Below are 20064 nucleotides of genomic sequence, written 5' to 3' on the forward strand. Positions count from 1 at the left end.
ATTTAAAGTAAACACACATAATAAAGAGAGGATATCCTTTATCCCCACATATAAAGGAAACACTATCATAGTCCATTTCACAGACAGCACACTTACACACACTTAAGTCTGTCTCTGTGTCAGTGTTATTATGGGGTCATACGACAAATGTCGAAAATATCAAAAATGTGGGTTTCGGAAAAGTCTGTGGGAATTAATGCATTAATTTAATAAACGGATTTCATTGGTCAATCATACAGTAGTGTGAAACTTACGAAGCCAACAGGCCAATAGTGCTGGATGGGGGTTGCGTTTTTACAGGGATAGTTCACCCAAAAACTGTGTCATTATTTACTCACTGTCATTTGAACCCCTAATCTCTCTATTTGTTTTTCAGAACCTAAACGTAGATTCATAATGTGTTGTTTAGGGGTTTCTATGGGAGTGGATGGTGACTGAGGGGGGTCACCATCCACTCCTATAGTAACTAGAAAACGTTTCAACTTTAAAAGGACCCAAAAGTTTCCTCGTGTTAAGTGACACGTTTCTTTTGGGGTTTTTGGTTACTACACTCTAAAAAGGGCTGGGCCACTCCTGAGCCACAATGGGCAAACACCGGACAGAAGTCATGCTGGGTCAAAAATGGACCAATGTTTGGTTGTTGTTATGCAACCATGGGGTATAATAACCCAGCAGTTGGGTTAAAATAACCCAGCATTGGGTCCATGTTTAACCCAGCATGTGTTCCGTCCAACATCTACCCACCATGGCTCAAAAACAACCCAGCCATTTCCAGAGTGGATGGGAGTGGATGGTGACTGAGGGGTGACTTGTTTCTATTTGGGTTTTTTGGTTACTTTGGGAGTAGGTGGTGACCCCAAACCCAAAAAGAAATAAGTCACCTGACAGGAAGACACTAATTGGTATTTTTAGAGTTTTCTAGTTACTATGGGAGTGGATGGTGACCTCTCAGTCACCATTCACTCCAATAGTACCCAAAAAGAAACAAGTCACCTGACACGAGAAAACTAAAAAAAACTCTTCAAGCTTTAAAAGGACCCAAAAGTGTCAGTGCTTTATTTCTTTTTGGGTTTTCTGGTTACTATGGTAGTGGATGGTGACTAAGGGGGTTAACTAGAAAACCCTTTAAGGTTTCAAAGGACCCAAAAGTGTCTTCATGTCAGATGACTTGTTTCTTTTTTTTTTGGTTACTATGGGAGTAGGTGTGTCACCTGACACGAAGACACTTCTGGGTCCCTCCAAAGCTGAAGGAGTTTTCCAGTTACTATAGGAGTGGATGGTGACCCCCTCAGTCATCATCCACTACTATATTACTCAAAAAATAAAAAAAACCCTGACACGAGAAAACTAGAAAAACTCGTCAAGCTTTAAAAGAACCCAAAAGTGTCCTTGTGTCAAGCGCTTCGTTTCTTTTTGGGTTTTCTGGTTACTATGGGAGTGGTTGTGACTAAGGGGGTCACCATCCACTCCCACAGCACCCAGAAAACCCTTTAAGCTTTAAAAGGACCTAAAAGCATCTTCGTGTCAGATGACTTGTTTTTTTTTTGGTTCGCTATTCATTGAGGGGGTCACCATTCACTCCCATAGTAACCAGAAAACCCTTCAAGCTTTAAAAGGACCCAAAAGTGCCTTTGTGTCAAGTGACTCGTTTCTTTTTGGGTTTTCTGGTTACTATGGGAGTAGACGGTGACTGAGGGGGTCACCATCCACTCCCATAGTAACCAGAAAACATTTTAAGCTTTAAAAGGACCCAAAAGTTTCCTTGTTGTGTCATGTGACTCATTTCTTTTTGGGTTTTCTGGTTACTATGGGAGTGGTTGTGACTAAGGGGGTCACCATCTACTTCCATAGTACCTAGAAAACCCTTTAAGCTTTAAAAGGACCTAAAAGCGTCTTCGTGTCAGATGACTTGTTTTTTTGGGTCACCATTCACTCCCATAGTAACTAGAAAACCATTTAAGCTTTAAAAGGACCCAAAAGTGCCTTTGTGTGAAGTGACTCGTTTCTTTTTGGGTTTTCTGGTTACTATGGGAGTGGATGGGTAACTAAGGGGGTCACCATTCACTCCCATAGAAACCAGAAATCCCTTTAAAGGAATATTCCATTTTCTTAAAAGAAAAATCCAGATTATTTACTCACCACAATGTCATCCAAAATGTTGATGTCTTTCTTTGTTCCGTCGAGAAGAAATTATGTTTTTTGAGGAAAACATTGCAGGATTTTTCTCATTTTAATGGACTTTAATAGACACCAACAATTAATACATAACTCAACACTTTTTTCAACGGAGTTTCAAAGGACTATAAACAATCCAAAACAGGGCATAAGGGTCTTATCTAGCAAAACGATTGTCATTTTTGACAATAAAAATAACAAATATACACAACGTTAAAGCACAACTTTTCGTCTAGGTCCGGTCCAGCGCGACTTAACGTAAATGCGTAGTGACGTAGGGAGGTCACGTGTTACATATATAAAACGCACATTTGCGGACCATTGTAAACAATAAACTGACACAAATACATTAATTAGTATCAGTTGACACACAACAACGTCGGAACGGTCCTGTTTCACCACACTTGTAAACACTGGGGCGGAGTTTCGCGTTCGTCCTCTGTGACCTCTTGACGTCATGACGTATTGCGTCGGGTCACGCTAGCGCATAACGACCGGATCTAAACGAGAAGTTGTGCTTTAAAAGTGGATATTTGTTATTTTTATTGTTTAAAATGACAGTGTTTTGCTAGATAAGACCCTTATGCCTCGTTTGGGATTGTTTATAGACCTTTGAAACTCCGTTAAAAAAAACGTTAAGTGTTGAAGTATTAATTGTTGGTGTCTATTAAAGTCCATTAAAATGAGAAAAATCCTGCAATGTTTTCCTCAAAAAACACAATCTCCTCTCGACTGAACAAAGAAAGACACCAACACCCCGGATGACATGGTGGTGAGCAAACCATCCGGACTTTTCCTTCAAGAAAATGGAATATTCCTTTAAGCTTTTAAACGACCCAAAAATCTTAGTGTCAGGTGACTCATTTCTTTTTGGGTCACCATTCACTCCCATAGAAACTAGAAATCCCTTTAAGCTTTAAAAGGACCTAAAAGTGTCTTCATGTCAGGTGGTTTGTTTCTTTTTGGGTTTTCTGGTTACTATGGGAGTAGATGGTGACTGAGGGGGTCACCATTCACTCCCACAGTAACCAGAAAACCCTTTAAGCTTTAAAAGGACCCAAAAGTGCCTTTGTGTGAAGTGACTCGTTTCTTTTAGGGTTTTCTGGTTACTATGGGAGTAGACGGTGACTGAGGGGTCACCATTCACTCCCATAGTACCTAGAAAGCCCTTTAAGCTTTAAAAGGACCCAGAAGTGTCCTCGTGTTGAGTGACTCTTACTTTTTTTATTTAAGTGTTCTGAAGAAATTTTGCTGTTGTTTCAGTTACACTTTACGCAAACATCCCAAAACAATAGTTCTGGTACAGAAAATGTGTACTGAAACAGAGACACAGGTCAAGACTTTAATCAAATACTGGATTATATTTTAGTTTATTTTTCACCAAACTCTTTTGTATGCCTTCAGAACACTTAAAAAATTGAAGAGGCGGTCAGCATTCACTCCCATACTAACCAGAAAACCCAAAACAACACTGTTTTTTTAATCTGCATTTGTCTTCCAAAGAACAAAGAAAGACATCGGGGGATCGTACATAATGACAAAGTTTTAATTTTTAGGTGAACTATCCCTTTATAATCGGTGCCACCAATAGATCTATTGAAAGAATGAAGAGTCAGAAAGATGTCTCTTTTCTCGCTCTCTTTTCCGTCTCAATGGATCCTAACGTGGTTGAAGGGGTGAGAATACATACTGGAAAATAGGAGGAATTGTAGGGCCTCTCAAGTTTGTGTGTGTGTATAAGGACCGTAGTTCATGCATGACTCCTGAATAAAGGTTTTGTTTAGGGTCTCAGAGACTGCGTGGAATGATGGTGAACGGTAAGATGGGACAGCTGGCTTCCAGCTCCAGGGCAGTTAGGAAGCATTCGGTCGCGGCTGCGTCGTTGCCCTGCGCCTGCAAAACTTCACCCAGACTGTTCCACACGTCATGGGCCGTGCTGTTCACCTGCACCGCGTCACGCAGGATCTTCTCAGCGAGACTGTATCTCTGCAACTGATGCAATATCAGACCCTAAAAAAATACACATCAGGATTAGGGTTTATAATATGAGAGAGAAAGAGAGAGATTGAGAAAGTGAGCTTACCAGTCTCTGCATTGTCTTGACATGGGTAGGGCTGATGGAAAGCGCCTCCTCGTACCAGCGTTTGGCCTCGTCCACGTTCCCCCGCAGCTCTGCCACCTGACCCTTCATAAACAACACGTTATGCGACATTGGGAACAGGTTGGCTGCTTCCTGCGTACACGCTGTCGCCTCGGCCGCCTTTCCCATTCCAATATACACCTCCGCTATAGAGAGAGAAAATAAAGACGTCATTGTTTGGGATGACTGATCATCGAGTCAAACAGGAAATTAGATTCTCAGACACATCGGATGCATTAACCGTTTCTGTGGAATTCAGCTCACGAACAGGTGATGAGATATAGACGCAGTTACAGGAGACAAACAGTGGAGACGTAGCTTCCATCTTCAGGTTTCTGTCAAAGTCCGTCGATAAAAGAAAGTGACTGCTAAACAAGTTTTACCCTTGGCACCCGTTTCACCCTGTCAGGATATGCTAGGGTTCTCTTACTTGGCTCAGTGACGGAAAGCTGATTAAAGAATAATTAGATTTAGCCGAATCAGCCGTCTTGTCTTTGGACAACCAATTAAAACATCCATACAGTGAAATACTGCCGGTGTTAATTTTCACCAAACATTTGTGCTTTTAGCAGATGCTTTTTATCCAAAGTGACTTTTTGCAGTTAGTTAGTGTGACAACATCAAAAGCAAGCATCACGTTCCTCGCTCTAGATTACTCGCCGGATTAAACTTTGGGTCATGCAAATTTTCCGCTTGAGTTGAATATTTTCAACATGCACAAAAGTTTTGAGGTAAATAGCGCATGTTTGCGGCACTTGCACCACCCAATTTACGTCATTCAACGTGTGTTTGATTTAAAGGTATTTTAAATTACCTCATGATGGGGCGTACACACCAGAAGCGAAATTAACTATTTGCGCGAATAGATTCCATACAATGCAAAGATGCAAATAGACGCAACTCGCATGGGCCGATGCAAATGACGCAAACTGTCTGGCACAATTGCGGGATTTAACTTCGCGTCATGCAAATTTTCCACTTGAGTTGAATATTTTCAACATGCGCAAAAGTTTTGAGGTAAATAGCGCATGTTTGCGGAACTCACACCACCCAATTTACGTCATTTGCCCTGCGCGAATTTGCACCAATTTAGTATGTACAGTAATCTGCTCGTGCAAATAGTTAACTTCCCTTCTGGTGTGTACAAAGCATAAGAATCGAACCTATGACCTTGTCGTTGCTAGGTTCTTAATTGTGTTTGATTTAAAGGTATAGTTCACTAAATATTGAAAATGAACTCATAATAGGGTGTAGACACCAGAAGCAAAATTAAGTATTTGCGCGAGCAGATTCCATACAATGTCAAGGCAAAGATGCAGACGCGAACTCGCATAGGCCGATGCAAATTGGGTGACACAATTGCGGGATTTAACTTTGCGTCATGCTAATTTTTCGCTTGAGTTGAATATATTTTTTCAACACGCGCAAAGTTTGAGGTAAATAGCGCATGTTTGCGGCACTCGCGGCACCCAAGTCGCATAATTCACTCCGCACAAATACGCATTTGCATTGACTTAGTATGTAATCTGCTCACGCAAATAGTTAACTTCGCTTCTGGTGTGTACAAAGCATAAGAATCGAACCTATGACCTTGCCGTTGCTATGTTCTCATTTCTGTTTGATTTAAAGGTATAGTTCACAAAAAATAAAAATGACCTCATAATGGGGCGTACACACCAGAAGAGAAATTAACTATTTGTATGAGTAGATTCCATACAATGTCAATGCAAAGATGCAAATAGATGCGAACTCGCATGGGGGGATGCCAATGACGCAAATTGGGTGGCACAATTGCGGGATTTTACTTTGCGTCATGCAAATTTTCGGCTTGAGTTGAATATTTTCAACATGAGCAGAAGTTTGAGGTGAATAGCGCATGTTTGCAGCACTCGCGCAAATGCGAATTCGGATCTTTGCATCGATTTAGTATGTAATCTGCTTGCGCAAATAGTTAACTTCACTTCTGGTGTGTACAAAGCATAAGAATCGAACCTATGACCTTGTTTGTTGCTAGGTTCTTAATTGTGTTTGATTTAAAAGTATAGTTCACTAAATATTGAAAATGACGTCATAATGGGGCGTACACACCAGAAGCAAAATTAACTATTTGCGCGAGCAGATTCCATACAATGTCAAGGCAAAGATGCAAACGCGAACTCGCATAGGCCGATGCAAATTGGGTGACACAATTGCGGGATTTAACTTTGCGTCATGCTAATTTTTCGCTTGAGTTGAATATATTTTCAACATGCACAGAAGACGCGTTTGAGGTGAATAGTGCATGTTTGTGGCACTCGCACCACCCAATTTGCGTCATTCGCCCCGCGCAAATTCGCAGCTTTGCATCGACTTAGTATGTACTCTGCTCGCGCAAATAGTTAACTTCGCTTCTGGTGATACAAAGCATAAGAATCGAACCTATGACCTTGTCGCTCTAGGTTCTCAATTGTGTTTGATTTAAAGGTATAGTTCACTAAAATTTTAAAATGACCTCATAATGGGGCGTACACACTAGAAGTGAAATAAACTATTTGCGCGGGTAGATTCCATACAATGTCAATGCAATAGATGCGAACTCGCATGGGCCGATGCGAATGACGAATTGGGTGGCACAATTGCTGCGAACACGCGCTACTCGCCTCAAAATGGTCTTCCGTGCAAGTTAAAGTGCACTGATTTCATTGCTAAAAACAACTTTTTGTTGTGTATTTGGTATAATATTATTATAAAGGATTTGGTGTTTGCGTGGTTTATGGTTAAAAACACACATATCATACATTTTTGTAGCTCGAGATATACTGCTTTCCTCAAACGCATTGATTTTGTACAAAACCGTCGATCTGAAAAGCGCTGCGTCCCTGATTGGCCAGCTAATCTGTACGTTGTGATTGGCCTGAATACCTCTGACGTCCTTACCATCTAATCTTATCTGAGCTCAGTTTGTGACATTGTTGAGTGAGATTTTTGGGTCTTTTTCCCATCAAGTGAAGTAATCTGACCCTTATGTTCCTATTTATTTTCCTGGACTGGACAATGGTAGCTATGAATAATAACAGCATGGGTTTACTACACATACAGTACCGGCGATCATTCTGTAACTGTGAAGTTTCTTTTGCATGTGTAACAATACAATTAATATATTTAAATAATAATATAATTAAAATAATATGCATAATCAGTGATGTGGGTGTGTGTCTATACCTGCATGAAGCCAGATCTGGGCGAGGGTCATCCATGGATGGAGGGGTCCCTGTTTTGGAGCGCTGCTTTGCAGGGACGATGCCACCTCGGACAGCGCCTGCTCCACCCGTGATGCTGCTATAGAAGTGGCTTGGACAGAACCTGCATGAAAAACACAGACAGTGAGCAATGATGCCTTCACTGGGGTCCCTCTCCATTAATGGTTAGGATTCATCTATCCACAACACGCCAAGGATTAGGGGTCAGACTTATCAAACCACTCAAGAGTGAAAATACTGATCTAGTATCAGTTCTGAATGCCATCTGATCAAAGATTAACTTTGTATGGATGTATACACAGAGTATATTAATAGTAATTAAGAAGGGTCTACCCATTTGCTGCTACTTCGCACAAACTTACTAAACCTTGCATGCTGGCTGCAACATACAAATTTCCCAGTCGGTGGAAATGTCTTTTTGTCCTTTTGAATGAATGAATGCCGTTATAAGGAACAGATCACCCAAAAATGAAAATATCATAATTTACTAAAGGCCGAAGTATGGTCCATTTCTTACAAATACAAGAAACGCAATTTTTGTCATCAGTTTTATTCGTCACTTTTCACTCTGCATGTACTGTATGCGCACCGCTGGATTTTTGAAACCCTGCGTACATTGAACACGTAGATCGTGCATGTGTGTACAGGATGTAGTTGTAGTGTATTTTGTCGCAATGCACATGCGTCGAACATACGAGTCAAACAAACTATGCTTTGCAAGGCTGTGCGTTCGACCGTGCGCGTACATTAGCGTTCACGTAAAAAACAGACTATACTTTCGAGCTTAAAGGGGACATTTCATGAAAATCTGACTTTTTCAAATTTAAGTGTTATAATTGGGTCCCTAGTGCTTGTATCAACCTAGAAAATGTGAAAAGTAACTTAGTTTTGGTAAACCATTCTTTGCAAGCATGTAGAAAAATAGGTCATTGAAATTTGGCTCCCCTTGTGATGTCAGAAGGGGATAATACCGCCTCGTTGTCGGTCTCACTCTCAGCCTCCTTCCTATTACTGTAAAATACTGGTATTACTGTAAAAAATGGGCTACACATGCCATTTTAAAAACCGGATGGTTTATTTATAGTTCGAATACAGATATTTCACGTCATTTTCGAATGCATATTCGAATATCGAATAAAAAGTGACAGCCCTAAAAAAATAATTGACAGCACAATTGAGTCAACAAACCACCATGGCGATCAGTGTTTGCATTTCAGCAGCTCATTTGCATTTAAAGGGACACACCCAAAAATGGCACCTTTTTGCTCACACCTACAAATTGGCAATTTGAACATGCTATAATAAATTATCTATATGGTATTTTGAGCCAAAACTTCACATATGTACACCAAATATTTATTTTACATCTGTAATGAAATGTCTCCTTTAAAGAGCACCCATTACATTGCTAAAAAACGCTATTATGTGTATTTGGTATATATGGGAATGTAAAATCGTTTATCTGACGATTGGTGCTCTAAGACTTTTGTACAGTACTGTACATTTTGGTCTATTTTTATTTCCAGGCTCAACTTCTTATTTACTATGATTTTTCAAAATGCTTGTGTTTCACGGAGGAAGATAGGTCACACAGATTTCAACAGCGAGTAAAAGTCTTTCACTTTAGGGTGAACTAACAGTGTTAACAATAAATTATCTAGATTTGGCCTCAGTTCTTTTTTCAATTTGCCAGATTAAAGAAATGAACCGCAAAGAATGAACAGACGACACCACAATGGTCTCCTGAACTGAAATGAAACCGCACCCTGCAGTTCGGCGATCACAGAGACGCTATTTGTCTGGACATGTGGCTGCCCGGCAGAGCTCCGCTCAGGGCATCAGCGTGGTCATTAAAGTCTCGGTCGGGGTTCAGGAGAACATATTAGGATCCTCAGTCTCAGTGAGTCATAGGCTGGACTTTATCGACCAAACCAGCAGGACATAAAACGCATTCGGACTGAAATCGATCCTGGTATATCTCCGTTTCATTCTTTTAAGCAACAAGCCTGTTGAGTCCAATCCATGGCTGCTGCTTCTATGTTTAGTGTTTCTATGGTGACAAAGGCATGGATCACTGAACTAAACATTAAGACCCTGACACCCCCTATATACGCTAAGTTTAAAGGCTTCCTGGGGATTTATCTTAATGTCTTACACCACAGTCTTTAAAACACACAAGAATTAACACGTAAACTTTTGGTGAGTTCTAGTTCATAGCAAAGCACTTCTGAACAGATCAATCTTAAACAATTTGAAGCAGAAATTTAAAGAAATATTTCACCCTGAAATTCTGTCATTATTCATCCAAGTTAATTTACAAGGTGCCTTAGGGGCGGTTCACATATTGTGTCTTTTGCGTGCTCAAGTTGGTTATTTCAGATGTAGGCGCGCGGTATGCACGCTCATAATGGAAACGGCGACTGCCTCGTTTTTTTTCAGGCGCTACCTCAACAAGTTAAAAACATTTCAACTTTTCAGAATGCCGCAAGCGCACTGCAGGTCATGTGCAGTGTTGGGGAACGTTACTTTTAAAAGTAATGCATTACAATATTAAGAAAAAAAGTAACTAATTGCGTTACTTGGTTACTTTTCATGGAAAGAAATGCTTACGTTACTTTTAAGTTACTTTCGCGTTACTTTTTCTTACTTGGCTGAGGCTTGATCTCTTCAGGCCTTGCAGGTGTTTTTAATGATCGCAAAAATGTCAAGCTCTGGCCTGCCATCTCCGTTTCTGACTCAAACTGTTCCCGCTCAGGTGCACAGAGTGTGTTATTCTACGTTAATATGTTCAGTTTAATTCAGTACATTATTTTATTTTTAAATTGAATTAATTGAACTGAAAAGTAACTTGCATTACTTTTTTAAAAAAGTAACTCCAATATTAATGTATACATTTATAAAGTAATGCGTTACTTTACTCGTTACTTCAGAAAAGTATTTTTACGTAATGCACGTAACTTGTAATGCATTACCCCCAACGTTTGCGTTTTCCACACGGTTTTAGACGCGAAATGTGAACCGCCCTTTACAAGGTACACTGTCAGAAAAAAGGGTCTCTAGCTGTCACTGGGGTGTTACCCTTTCAAAAATGACACTTTTTCAAATTGCCACATAGTGATTGTTTATGAGATGTTTAGGATCACTAACGTCAAACTTTTTCCATGCACCAAATTTGACTTTACATGGTTGTGAAGAAGTCTGATCACACAAATGGTTTCAAGAGACCTGAAAATAGCATACAAATTAGGCTACTTTTTATAATGTAGATTTTTATACTGCATGGGAAAACAAAGGTTTGAAACAATATGACTTATTTTGGGTGATCTGTTCCTTTAAAACAAGTCTTACACTTGACACTCAAACACAACCTACTAAAGTGGGTCAACTGAGTGGCTTCGCACTGTAGGTTGAGATTGATGACATGTGCATTCTAGATCAACAGCTTCACATCTTTATCGAGCACATGCGTGTGCACACCCAAACTCAAACAGACTCCCATGATGCATCACACCAGGCTGCAGGAATAGCAGGATCATGGAGCTCCATGCTAAGAGTGGGAAGAGCTTAAAAGCGTCATACGCAATCGCACATACAGATAAAGCAGATATGCATTTAAAGAGACAGTATTATTTATTTCTGCTAACTAAATAATTTCAGATTAATCAGTTACATAGCCTTTATACAAAATATTTTTAATTTCTTCAGGAGCAATGATAATATATTTACAGATGTTTCAGCATGCATATAATATGGACAACAGCATCAACAAACAGTCACTACAAACTATTCATTACCGTGCGTTCACACCGCCACCTGCGAGAACGTCAAACTGTCTGGGAGTCGTGCATTTACAATATTAGCTCTGGTAAGCAGAGGCGCGTCTTGGACGGCGTGAGCAACGAGGAAAGTTGAAATCAAGTCAACTTTGTGTTACTAAGCTATCCCCCTGGTAACTGTTGAAAGTTACCCAAGGGACTATTTTCGGGCACTGCATAATATTATTGCGCCTGCTGTACACGTTACGGCAGCAAAGTCCTTGATTATTACCCCAGTTTGACAGTATAGTTCCTAGCCATATTGGTAAAAAAGACCACTTTTAATTTTTACGTCGTTCTCAGTGCACAATATAACAGAAGAGTCAAGTTTTAAATAGAAAAAATATCGAAACTATTTGGTTATTTTTAAGCGCGATGCTAATGGTCTAATTAGATTCAATGGATTATGCTAAGCTATGCTAAAAGTGCTAGCGCCAGACCCGGAGATCAGCTGAATGGATTTCAAAACAGTAAAAATTTCATGTTTAACTCTAGGGGAGCTGGAAAATTAGCATATTTTCAAAAAAATGTGGAACGCGTGTATAGTAAACCTGGAGTATAGTCTGTTTTTTACGTGTACGCGAATGGTCGAATGCACAGCTTTGCAAAGCATAGTTTAAAAATGATCTTTTTTTTAAAAATTGACTCGTATGTATACACAGACGTTCAACCCATGCGCAATGCATCTCGTGGGCTACAAACTACATTCTCCTATAGACGGTTTCAGCAGTAACAAAATAAACAAGTGGCTTTCGTGGTCATCACGTAACTTCCGGTAAACTCCGCTAAGAATCAATAACAACAAAGTACTTAAAACGTTGTTTATTTATATAACAAGCAAAATAAACAACACGCGTAGATTACATAGGAAACCAAAACATTTGCTATGTTCGACGAGGTATTTGTTCAAGAGTTCAGTTTAGCAACTAGTCAGACCAATAAAAAAAACGAAACCAGAAGTAAAGTTCGCACCAGACGCGTTTCGCGTCACCGTATGTGCGTCCGATAAAACCGTCTTGTCACAAAAATCTGACAATGCGCACGTACTATTCTAATGAAAAATTTTGCGTCATGTGCACTGTACGCAAACCCTTGCGTATGCGTAAAGACAGAACTATACTTCTAGCTTTATGCCAAGAGGTCAGTAAAATGACAATGTTTTCAACTGCATACAGGAATGTTTTTATGAGGTCAGGTTGTTTGTATACACAAGAGTGGTGTTTTAGGGTCACAAGGTGACATCGCCATCTACTGGCCTGGCATATGTAATACAGCGTATTTAGTCAACTGCATGGATCCGTGTAAATGTTGATATTTTTGACAAGGTTAACATTTTTCAAAAACGCAAAATACTTTTATTTTAATAAGATTAGTTTTGGCTTTAAATGGACACCTGTCAGCACTATCATGACATCGACTGCAGTGCGCCCCATTGCTCGGAGTTCAGTAACAGCTGCTAAAGGAAATAAGAGCTCTTGGTCTACGGTCCAGTGGTCTGGATGTGATTGGATATCTCACACCCATTATATATTCAGTGTCCTTAATGACTAATGATCAATATTTAAAAACTTTCAAAGTAATTACAGCAAGTCCCTTCAAATGTGAAATGTTTTAGGAGAAGGTTTATAACATTTTGGACATAAAATAAAATGATCTTAAACACGATTAAAATTGTGGATTGTCACTACAAGGGTTTAAATCATATTTTGGGTTAATGGATAAAAAGGACAGGTCCTTTCCCTGCTGAGGGACCTTTTAGAAGTCATATTTATCTAAAGTGTGTTAATTAACAAATCCATCAATGTAAATTTAAGAGGTTTTGTTTATGTCTGCGGCACAAACGTCTTTGAGATGAGTTATAGCCATAATACTTTGGTTAACCGCAGACATGAGCAACAGCAATAGAACTGTCATTATTACCAAAAGATACTATCTTTATATGTTATAAACTGGTTTACAAACAAAACTATAAGTGGCTTGTGTACACACTTGTGTGCCTGACTTACAAAATACTGGAACAATACTGTCTCTTTAATTATTAAGAACTGAGGCCAATCGAGTGCATCTATGTCTCTCTCCAGCACAAACAGGTCTGGGGACACAACACGTCAGGAGAGACACACAATCAAAGGGCAAAACAAAGGTAAGAGAGGCAACGCGTCCAATAAACACACAATGCCAGAGCGTGTGAAAGTGTCTAAACAGGTGGCGGGTGCTCTCTGTCAAGGAAAAGCCAACAGGGCAATGAAGCAGGTGTGTATGTGTGCATATACTGTATATGAGAGAGAGAGAGAGAGAGAGAGAGAGAGAGAGAGAGAGAGAGAGAGAGAGAGAGAGAGAGAGATAGAGAGAGAGAGAGAGAGAGAGAGAGAGAGAGAGAGAGAGAGAGAGAGAGAGAGAGAGAGAGAGAGAGAGATCAGTAACAGCAAGTGTTACTTACAAAACCCAATAAAGGATTCAAAACCATTAAAGAAAGCATCTTGAAGGTTTCCTTTGTAACCAAAATAATGACATAAACACAAAAATAAGGCTTTGATTATTCGTACAAAAATCTGAATCAAAACAACAACAACAGAAATGAGCACAGAAAGAAATATAACTGAAAAAGGAAATAGATTCCTGTCATTTTTTATAGCACAAACTGAAGAGTCTTGAGTTTCGGAGTGGGTAAAGACCCTTTATCTTCCATTTGATGCTGAACAGGTGTGTGACATCATCTACTGTGTGTGTACGGTCTTAAAAATTAATGTTGCAAAATGGTTACCTGAATAAGGGTTACTTTGGTTAACCCATGGAACATTTTCAATTACTCTAAAGAAATGCTGGGTTATTTTCAACCCAGCGTTGGGTCAAAAAGGGACAAAACCTGCCATTAAATTAACCCAGAAATGTGTATATTTGACCCAACATCCCACCATAGGCATATTATGAGCATAGGTTTATTATGCTTTGCTTGAAATGTGTGTTTACGCTTTTTTGTTTCTACTTGTTTGGATATTTTGTTGATCTAATGCAATGACATAGTATATAGCAATACCATAAAGCATATGAATGCTTAACCTACACTTAATGATTTAAATACGCACACACAGCATAGTAAGTAGAGATAGCAGTAAATCACATGGAGAGTATTGAAGAAGACAAGAGCGGCAGATAGACCCAATTTACACCTGGTGTTAACATCAGTCGAGGGTAGTCATCAGTGCATTGACAGTGCTAAAACCAGGTGTAAATGAGGTGCAAAGCCTTTCATTATCAGATCACTTAAAGCTTATTGGGAGGTGGTCAAATATGTGTGCAATGACATCGCATTATCAGTTCACAGTAATGCATCCCACACAAAGAGGCACCACCTACTCACCTGTCATTGAGATAAAAAACCTGACTGAAAATACACGTCTAGATAAAATTTGGAAATTCACACATGTACACAATTCATGCGCAAGACTTTACAGAAATTTCTCAGAATACTCAATATCAACATGCAGTGTTGCAACAGTGTGCCGACTTATTTAAAAAAAATCAACACGCATACAATGGCATAGTTAGTGATGTACACAATCGCAAAATATGGCAACTAATGTTAATACCATACTGTAAAAATGATATCAAAGCAGTATATATGTTACTTTAAATTAACAAATTAAGTTAAACAATTTCAACGTGTTTTTATAAGTTATGTCAACTTATCATAGATCAAAACTTAAAATAGCAGGTTGAAGTGACTTGCAGAACTAAGTTGTTTGTAAATTCATGCAGCATTTTATTTTACAGAGCAGGCGTTTAAGATAAAGGTGACAAGATGCAGTACGAATTTCCAAGTAAAGGGCAGTTCACACTATGGACGATAACTATATAGTAGGAATGCTATCGTTGGGATCAGTTTAAGAGCAATTTTTCAGCTAATGAACAATAATAGACTTTTGCGGATTCCTTGGTTGTTGTTGATCGTTGTAATGTCCGAATTAAAAATGATAGGAGGTGAGCTCCTACCTAAGCATAGGCACGGACCCTACGCCATAACCTGGCGCACACCTGTAACCAGGGTTCCCACACCTTATTTAACTTCAAATTCAAGGACATTTCTAGGACTTTTCAGGTCCAATACCCTCAAATTCAAGGACTAAATGTGGGGACACATTTCAAGTGAGAGCATGGTTACATTGTGTTACCTTTTAAGATACATTGTTACAGTTCCCTTTGGAGGGAACTCGCGCTGCGTCACTGCGATGACACTTTGGGGACGTCACCAGGGTTAAGTGCGTCTGAATGTGTATATCAAATTCAACCAATGGTGAGGCTTAACAGCAAAGACAGGGTGACACGAAAGCCAGGAGGTATATCGCAATCTGAAATATTGCAAAAGACGGCGCTACCAGGGACGCAGGATGTATTGCGAGGGAGACGCAGCGTCTCGTTCCCTTCTCATGGAACAACAGTTACATACGTAACCCGAGACGTTTTTATGTGTCAAACACAACTATGCAAAAAAGCATTTTGGTATGAATCAACATTCGCATACAAAAGATATAAGCATTTAAAGCGAACAGTTTAGCACGTGTGCTTAAAAAGTCTAGAATTTTTATGATATTATCTTACACTACACAGGGAATAATATGGATTTTTTTTTCAGAACACTTCTTGCATAAAATAGATTCAAGCTCTTTCAATGACCTGTATCTATGTATGTATATTTTCAAAAACTTCTCAGGGCCTTGAATTTTTCCCCCCAGATTCACAAACTTTCAAGGATTTCAAGGACCCATGGGAACCCTGTGTAACAATGCAAAATTTTAACAATGCGCAAATTCTGCGCAAACTGCAAGCGATGTGATTGGTCAGATAGAACCCCAAAAATCTGCTTCTTATTTCCTCATCTACATTTTTTATTGCGACGTAAAAATTTCGGCTTTCGGCCAACTAGCAATCCGCATGTGTAATTGCACGACGCAGAAATATAAATGAAAACTGCGGCAGCATATGTCCTACGCAGAATTGCACTAAACACTCCAACACGTTGGTTTAGAATTAGCATAAGGTTTTCGTTATTGTCGTTTAAGTGTGGACATTAAAGCAACACTAAAGCGTTTTTGCTCTTTGCTCCCCCTACAGGTTGGAAGCGGAATTGTCAATTACCGCTGTCGTTAATAATTTAGCCTACTGCAGCAAAGCTGGCTCTGATTGGATTGTAGGTCTGCCGTAAAGCAAGTTTTTGTAGTTTTCACTCGAACTACAGGACCGCGACCCGATGGTTCGCAAAACGAATGTGAAAGTGCCGTTCACCCCGTTTCAAGTGGATGAACGACTGAAACTTTTTTGGAAACGTTATTTTAAGGTAAAAAACTCTTTAGTGTTGCTTTAAGAGGTACAGTTATAGTTTTTATAGTTTATCGCTATAGGGTGAACGCTTCTTAACACAGGAAGTCTTATTGTACTTTTAGTGATGGCTCAGTTCTGGACATGATCTGGGCTTTTAAATGCCTATCTGTCAATGTCACTCCTTCGATTCTCCAGCAATCTCTCGGTGGAGATTAAGAGCTTAGTGTCAGTCTCACGGGCCACTGGATCCCTGAACCCACACCATAATGTATCCTGTTAGAGCCTTTTAACAAGAATGCCCTTTACAGATACTCTTAACCATGACTGGATGAACCATAAAGCGGCGAGAGCTACATAAAGCACTTTTAAGCAGGTTGCACACATGTCCCTGCTAAGTGAGGTCATCAGTAACTGGGTATGTAAAGTGTGACTGACAGAAAATTATTGGTGATTGATGTTCTTTAAGAACATAAGATTTCAAAACATCCAAACACAAATCCGCATCAACAAGCAAGTCACAAACGACTTAATCTAGTTCCAAACAAACAGGACTGGTGGGCGGGGACTCAGGCAGAGCAGTATGGTTAGTGGCAGGGGATTGGCCGGTGAGTAAAGAATCATGCCGGGCTATTGGCCGAAAAACACACAAGGTGCAGACTGCATTACTGGAAGAGGAGAAGCGTCGGCGGGGGGCGTGGTCACAGAAAGCATGGCTGCTGCGATTCTGGGTTGATTCGATCTTGGGTGGAGGTGAAGAATAGAAAGATGGAATAGGAAAGAAAGGAGATACAGGTTCTGACCCCGACAAGGAGGAAGAGGTGTGAGAGGCTAGAAACAAAAAATGAGAAGGTAACAAGTAACCAAACAATAAATGAATACAGAAATAATCTTGTCCAAAGAATGAAGCAGGACAGGATGACTGTAAAGGAAATGGGTAACTGATGACTTACAGAGGCAGGGCGACAAGTTTAATGTCTGCATTGTGCAAACACTCATTTTTGACCATTTTCATCTGATTATTGACTGCATGAGAAACCCGGTGATGACATCATACATTTTATATTATTTTATTTTTGATGAAAGATAGATAGATAGATAGAGAGATCTAAAAAAGACAGTAAAGCAGATGTCAGTTGTCATGGTAACACATACTAAGGTGATGCATAAAAGAAGCCATTATCACATTAACTTTAGTGATGTAGAGATGTTATTTTGCACATGTGTGTGTGTGTGTGTTTACCTGTCTCTGCATCACTGAAGTCAGGTAGTGTCATGGCGTTCAGCTGGCGACGGTCAGCGACAGCTCTGTCTAACAGACTGCTTCCCCTCCCAGAATCACTACAGACAAACACACGCGGCAGAAAAGAAGCAAAAGGCCATTAAGACATTAAAACGAGAGACTGAATCAAGCACTCAGACAGCCGACGTGATATTTGCACATCAATACACACTCACAGGATGATGAAACCCTTAGAAATTTCACATCCTGCATAGCCAGACAGATCTCAACATCTGTTGTAGCAAATACACATACGAGCAAAACCACAAAGCCTCTGTAAAGGACACTACTAACCCACAATGTGATACTTGCTTATACAAACTAGTCATCATGAATCAAGGGTATTTTGGTTGGTTGCTTATTGGTCTGAGATATATACGAAGAGTTTGGTTCCAAAACGCAATAAATCCATTTTGACTAATTTCAGTAAAAATGTGTTTTCTATACCAAGAAAGTGACAAGATGAAAACCACTATTTTCTGTTACAAACTTTCACATGGCATCTTTAGGTTATAATAACATTACAAATTCTAATCCATAACTTGATTTTCAGAGATTTATTATAAAAACTGATAATTTTTTCAACAAAATGCAATAAATCCATGACAAGCTTTTTTCCCCAAAATGCTATAAATCTAATGAATCAATATATACATGTGTATTCCTCTTTGCCATGTTATATTCAATTAGTTGTCTAGTGGTATAAAAATAAACATTAATGGCATTAATCAAAACTTACTTTGTCATATTAAGAACACTATCATTGCTGCTGTCATTCTTTTTTTGACAGCGATCAGCTGTAAAATGTTTTGGTCCTGCTCGATGTTTGTTGACTTTGCGTAAAATAATGGAAAGTTTTTCATAAGATCCCCTGGAGTCAATGTGTTAGCATGACAGAAGCTTGATGCTGTCGTGTGAGAACAAGCAATCGGCATTTTCCATCTCCCGAGCGCCCTTTCGCGTAAATTATTTGATTTTGATGGCTTACGTTTCTTTCCCATCACAGAAAACCACCACAGGTTTATCAATGCAATTAAAAGTATTATTTTTTGTTTGTTTGTTTGTTGATCATGTAGTAAAAAGTAGATGAGGAAAACTAGGATTCTGTGTGTATTCAAAGCCGCCCTTATTGTTTACAATGCGTGGAATGGTGCGCTGTGATTGGTTAAGTGGATTTATTGCATTCCGCAGAAAAGGGGGAGTGGCATTTATTGCGTTTTGGAAAAAGGGAGAAAAGATGACAGAATAACATGGTGGATATTGGATCTTGCGTAAAATTAAGAATTTACCCTTTAATACTGACCTGATACAATACTGATTTTGTTGGTAACTCCGTTTATCGTGTTTTGGAACCAAACTCTTCGTATGTATATATGTTGATAATGTTCTGCTCCCTAGATGGGTTGGGTCTCTTCTTCCGTGCCAATGAGATTTTTCCACATCTTACAAAAAATGTAAGTGTGATCACTTGTGCCATATTCAAGATGGAGGTTTAAAGGTGCGGTGAACTAAGGAATCAATTTTAACTTGAACGTTCTGCTATGGTGAGGTCATCATACTGCCTTTACAGAAGAATATCAACGTCTACTTCTGTAGCCACACCCACTGTTTCACTCATGACATAGTACGAAAGTAAATGTATTTTTAAAGAAGTTCGAGCTCACGTGTGTAAAACATTGAACAAGCTACAGGTCGATGCTGGATTTGCAGAGAGACTACGATTTTAAAAAGCAATGCTGTTCCGTTCCATCAATATTGGATCAATAACGTATCCAATCATAGGTGTGGGTGTTTACATCCAAGTCTTTAATGTGGCCCGCTTATCATAACGGAGTGTTTCTCAAGCCAGCCTTAAAGGAAAACACCGCCGTTTTTCAATGTTTTGCTGTGTTCTTGCCTCAACTTGGACAGATTGATACATGCCTTTCTTTTTTCAATGCGTGCACTTAATTTTTGTGCAGCGCGTTGTGAGTGTGTTGGCATTTGGCCTGGCCCCATTCATTCCTTAGGATCCAAACAGGGATAAATTTAGAAGTGTTCCGGTGAATCACGCGTCACGGCACATTTAAAGAATGCTAAAGCATTATTTAATGTGAA

At 39.5% G+C, this 20064-nt stretch overlaps 1 protein-coding gene across 1 annotated transcript in view; it reads right to left on the reverse strand.

The window, feature by feature from the left end:
* Nucleotides 1-2996: 2996 nt before the first annotated feature.
* The window catches only part of ttc7b (tetratricopeptide repeat domain 7B), a 44669-nt gene continuing 27601 nt past the window's right edge, over nt 2997-20064 (reverse strand). Inside the window, exons 17-22 of the mRNA XM_073869731.1 lie at nt 17929-18026; nt 17355-17516; nt 13810-13860; nt 7517-7657; nt 4259-4461; nt 2997-4185 (exon numbers count right to left, since the gene is read on the reverse strand). Of these exons, the coding sequence (XP_073725832.1) occupies nt 3964-4185; nt 4259-4461; nt 7517-7657; nt 13810-13860; nt 17355-17516; nt 17929-18026 (877 nt within the window). The 3' untranslated portion in view covers nt 2997-3963. The remainder of the gene's footprint in view (nt 4186-4258; nt 4462-7516; nt 7658-13809; nt 13861-17354; nt 17517-17928; nt 18027-20064) is intronic.

The sequence above is a fragment of the Misgurnus anguillicaudatus genome, chromosome 7 (genome assembly GCF_027580225.2).
Source record: "Misgurnus anguillicaudatus chromosome 7, ASM2758022v2, whole genome shotgun sequence".
Taxonomy (NCBI): Eukaryota; Metazoa; Chordata; class Actinopteri; order Cypriniformes; family Cobitidae; genus Misgurnus; species Misgurnus anguillicaudatus.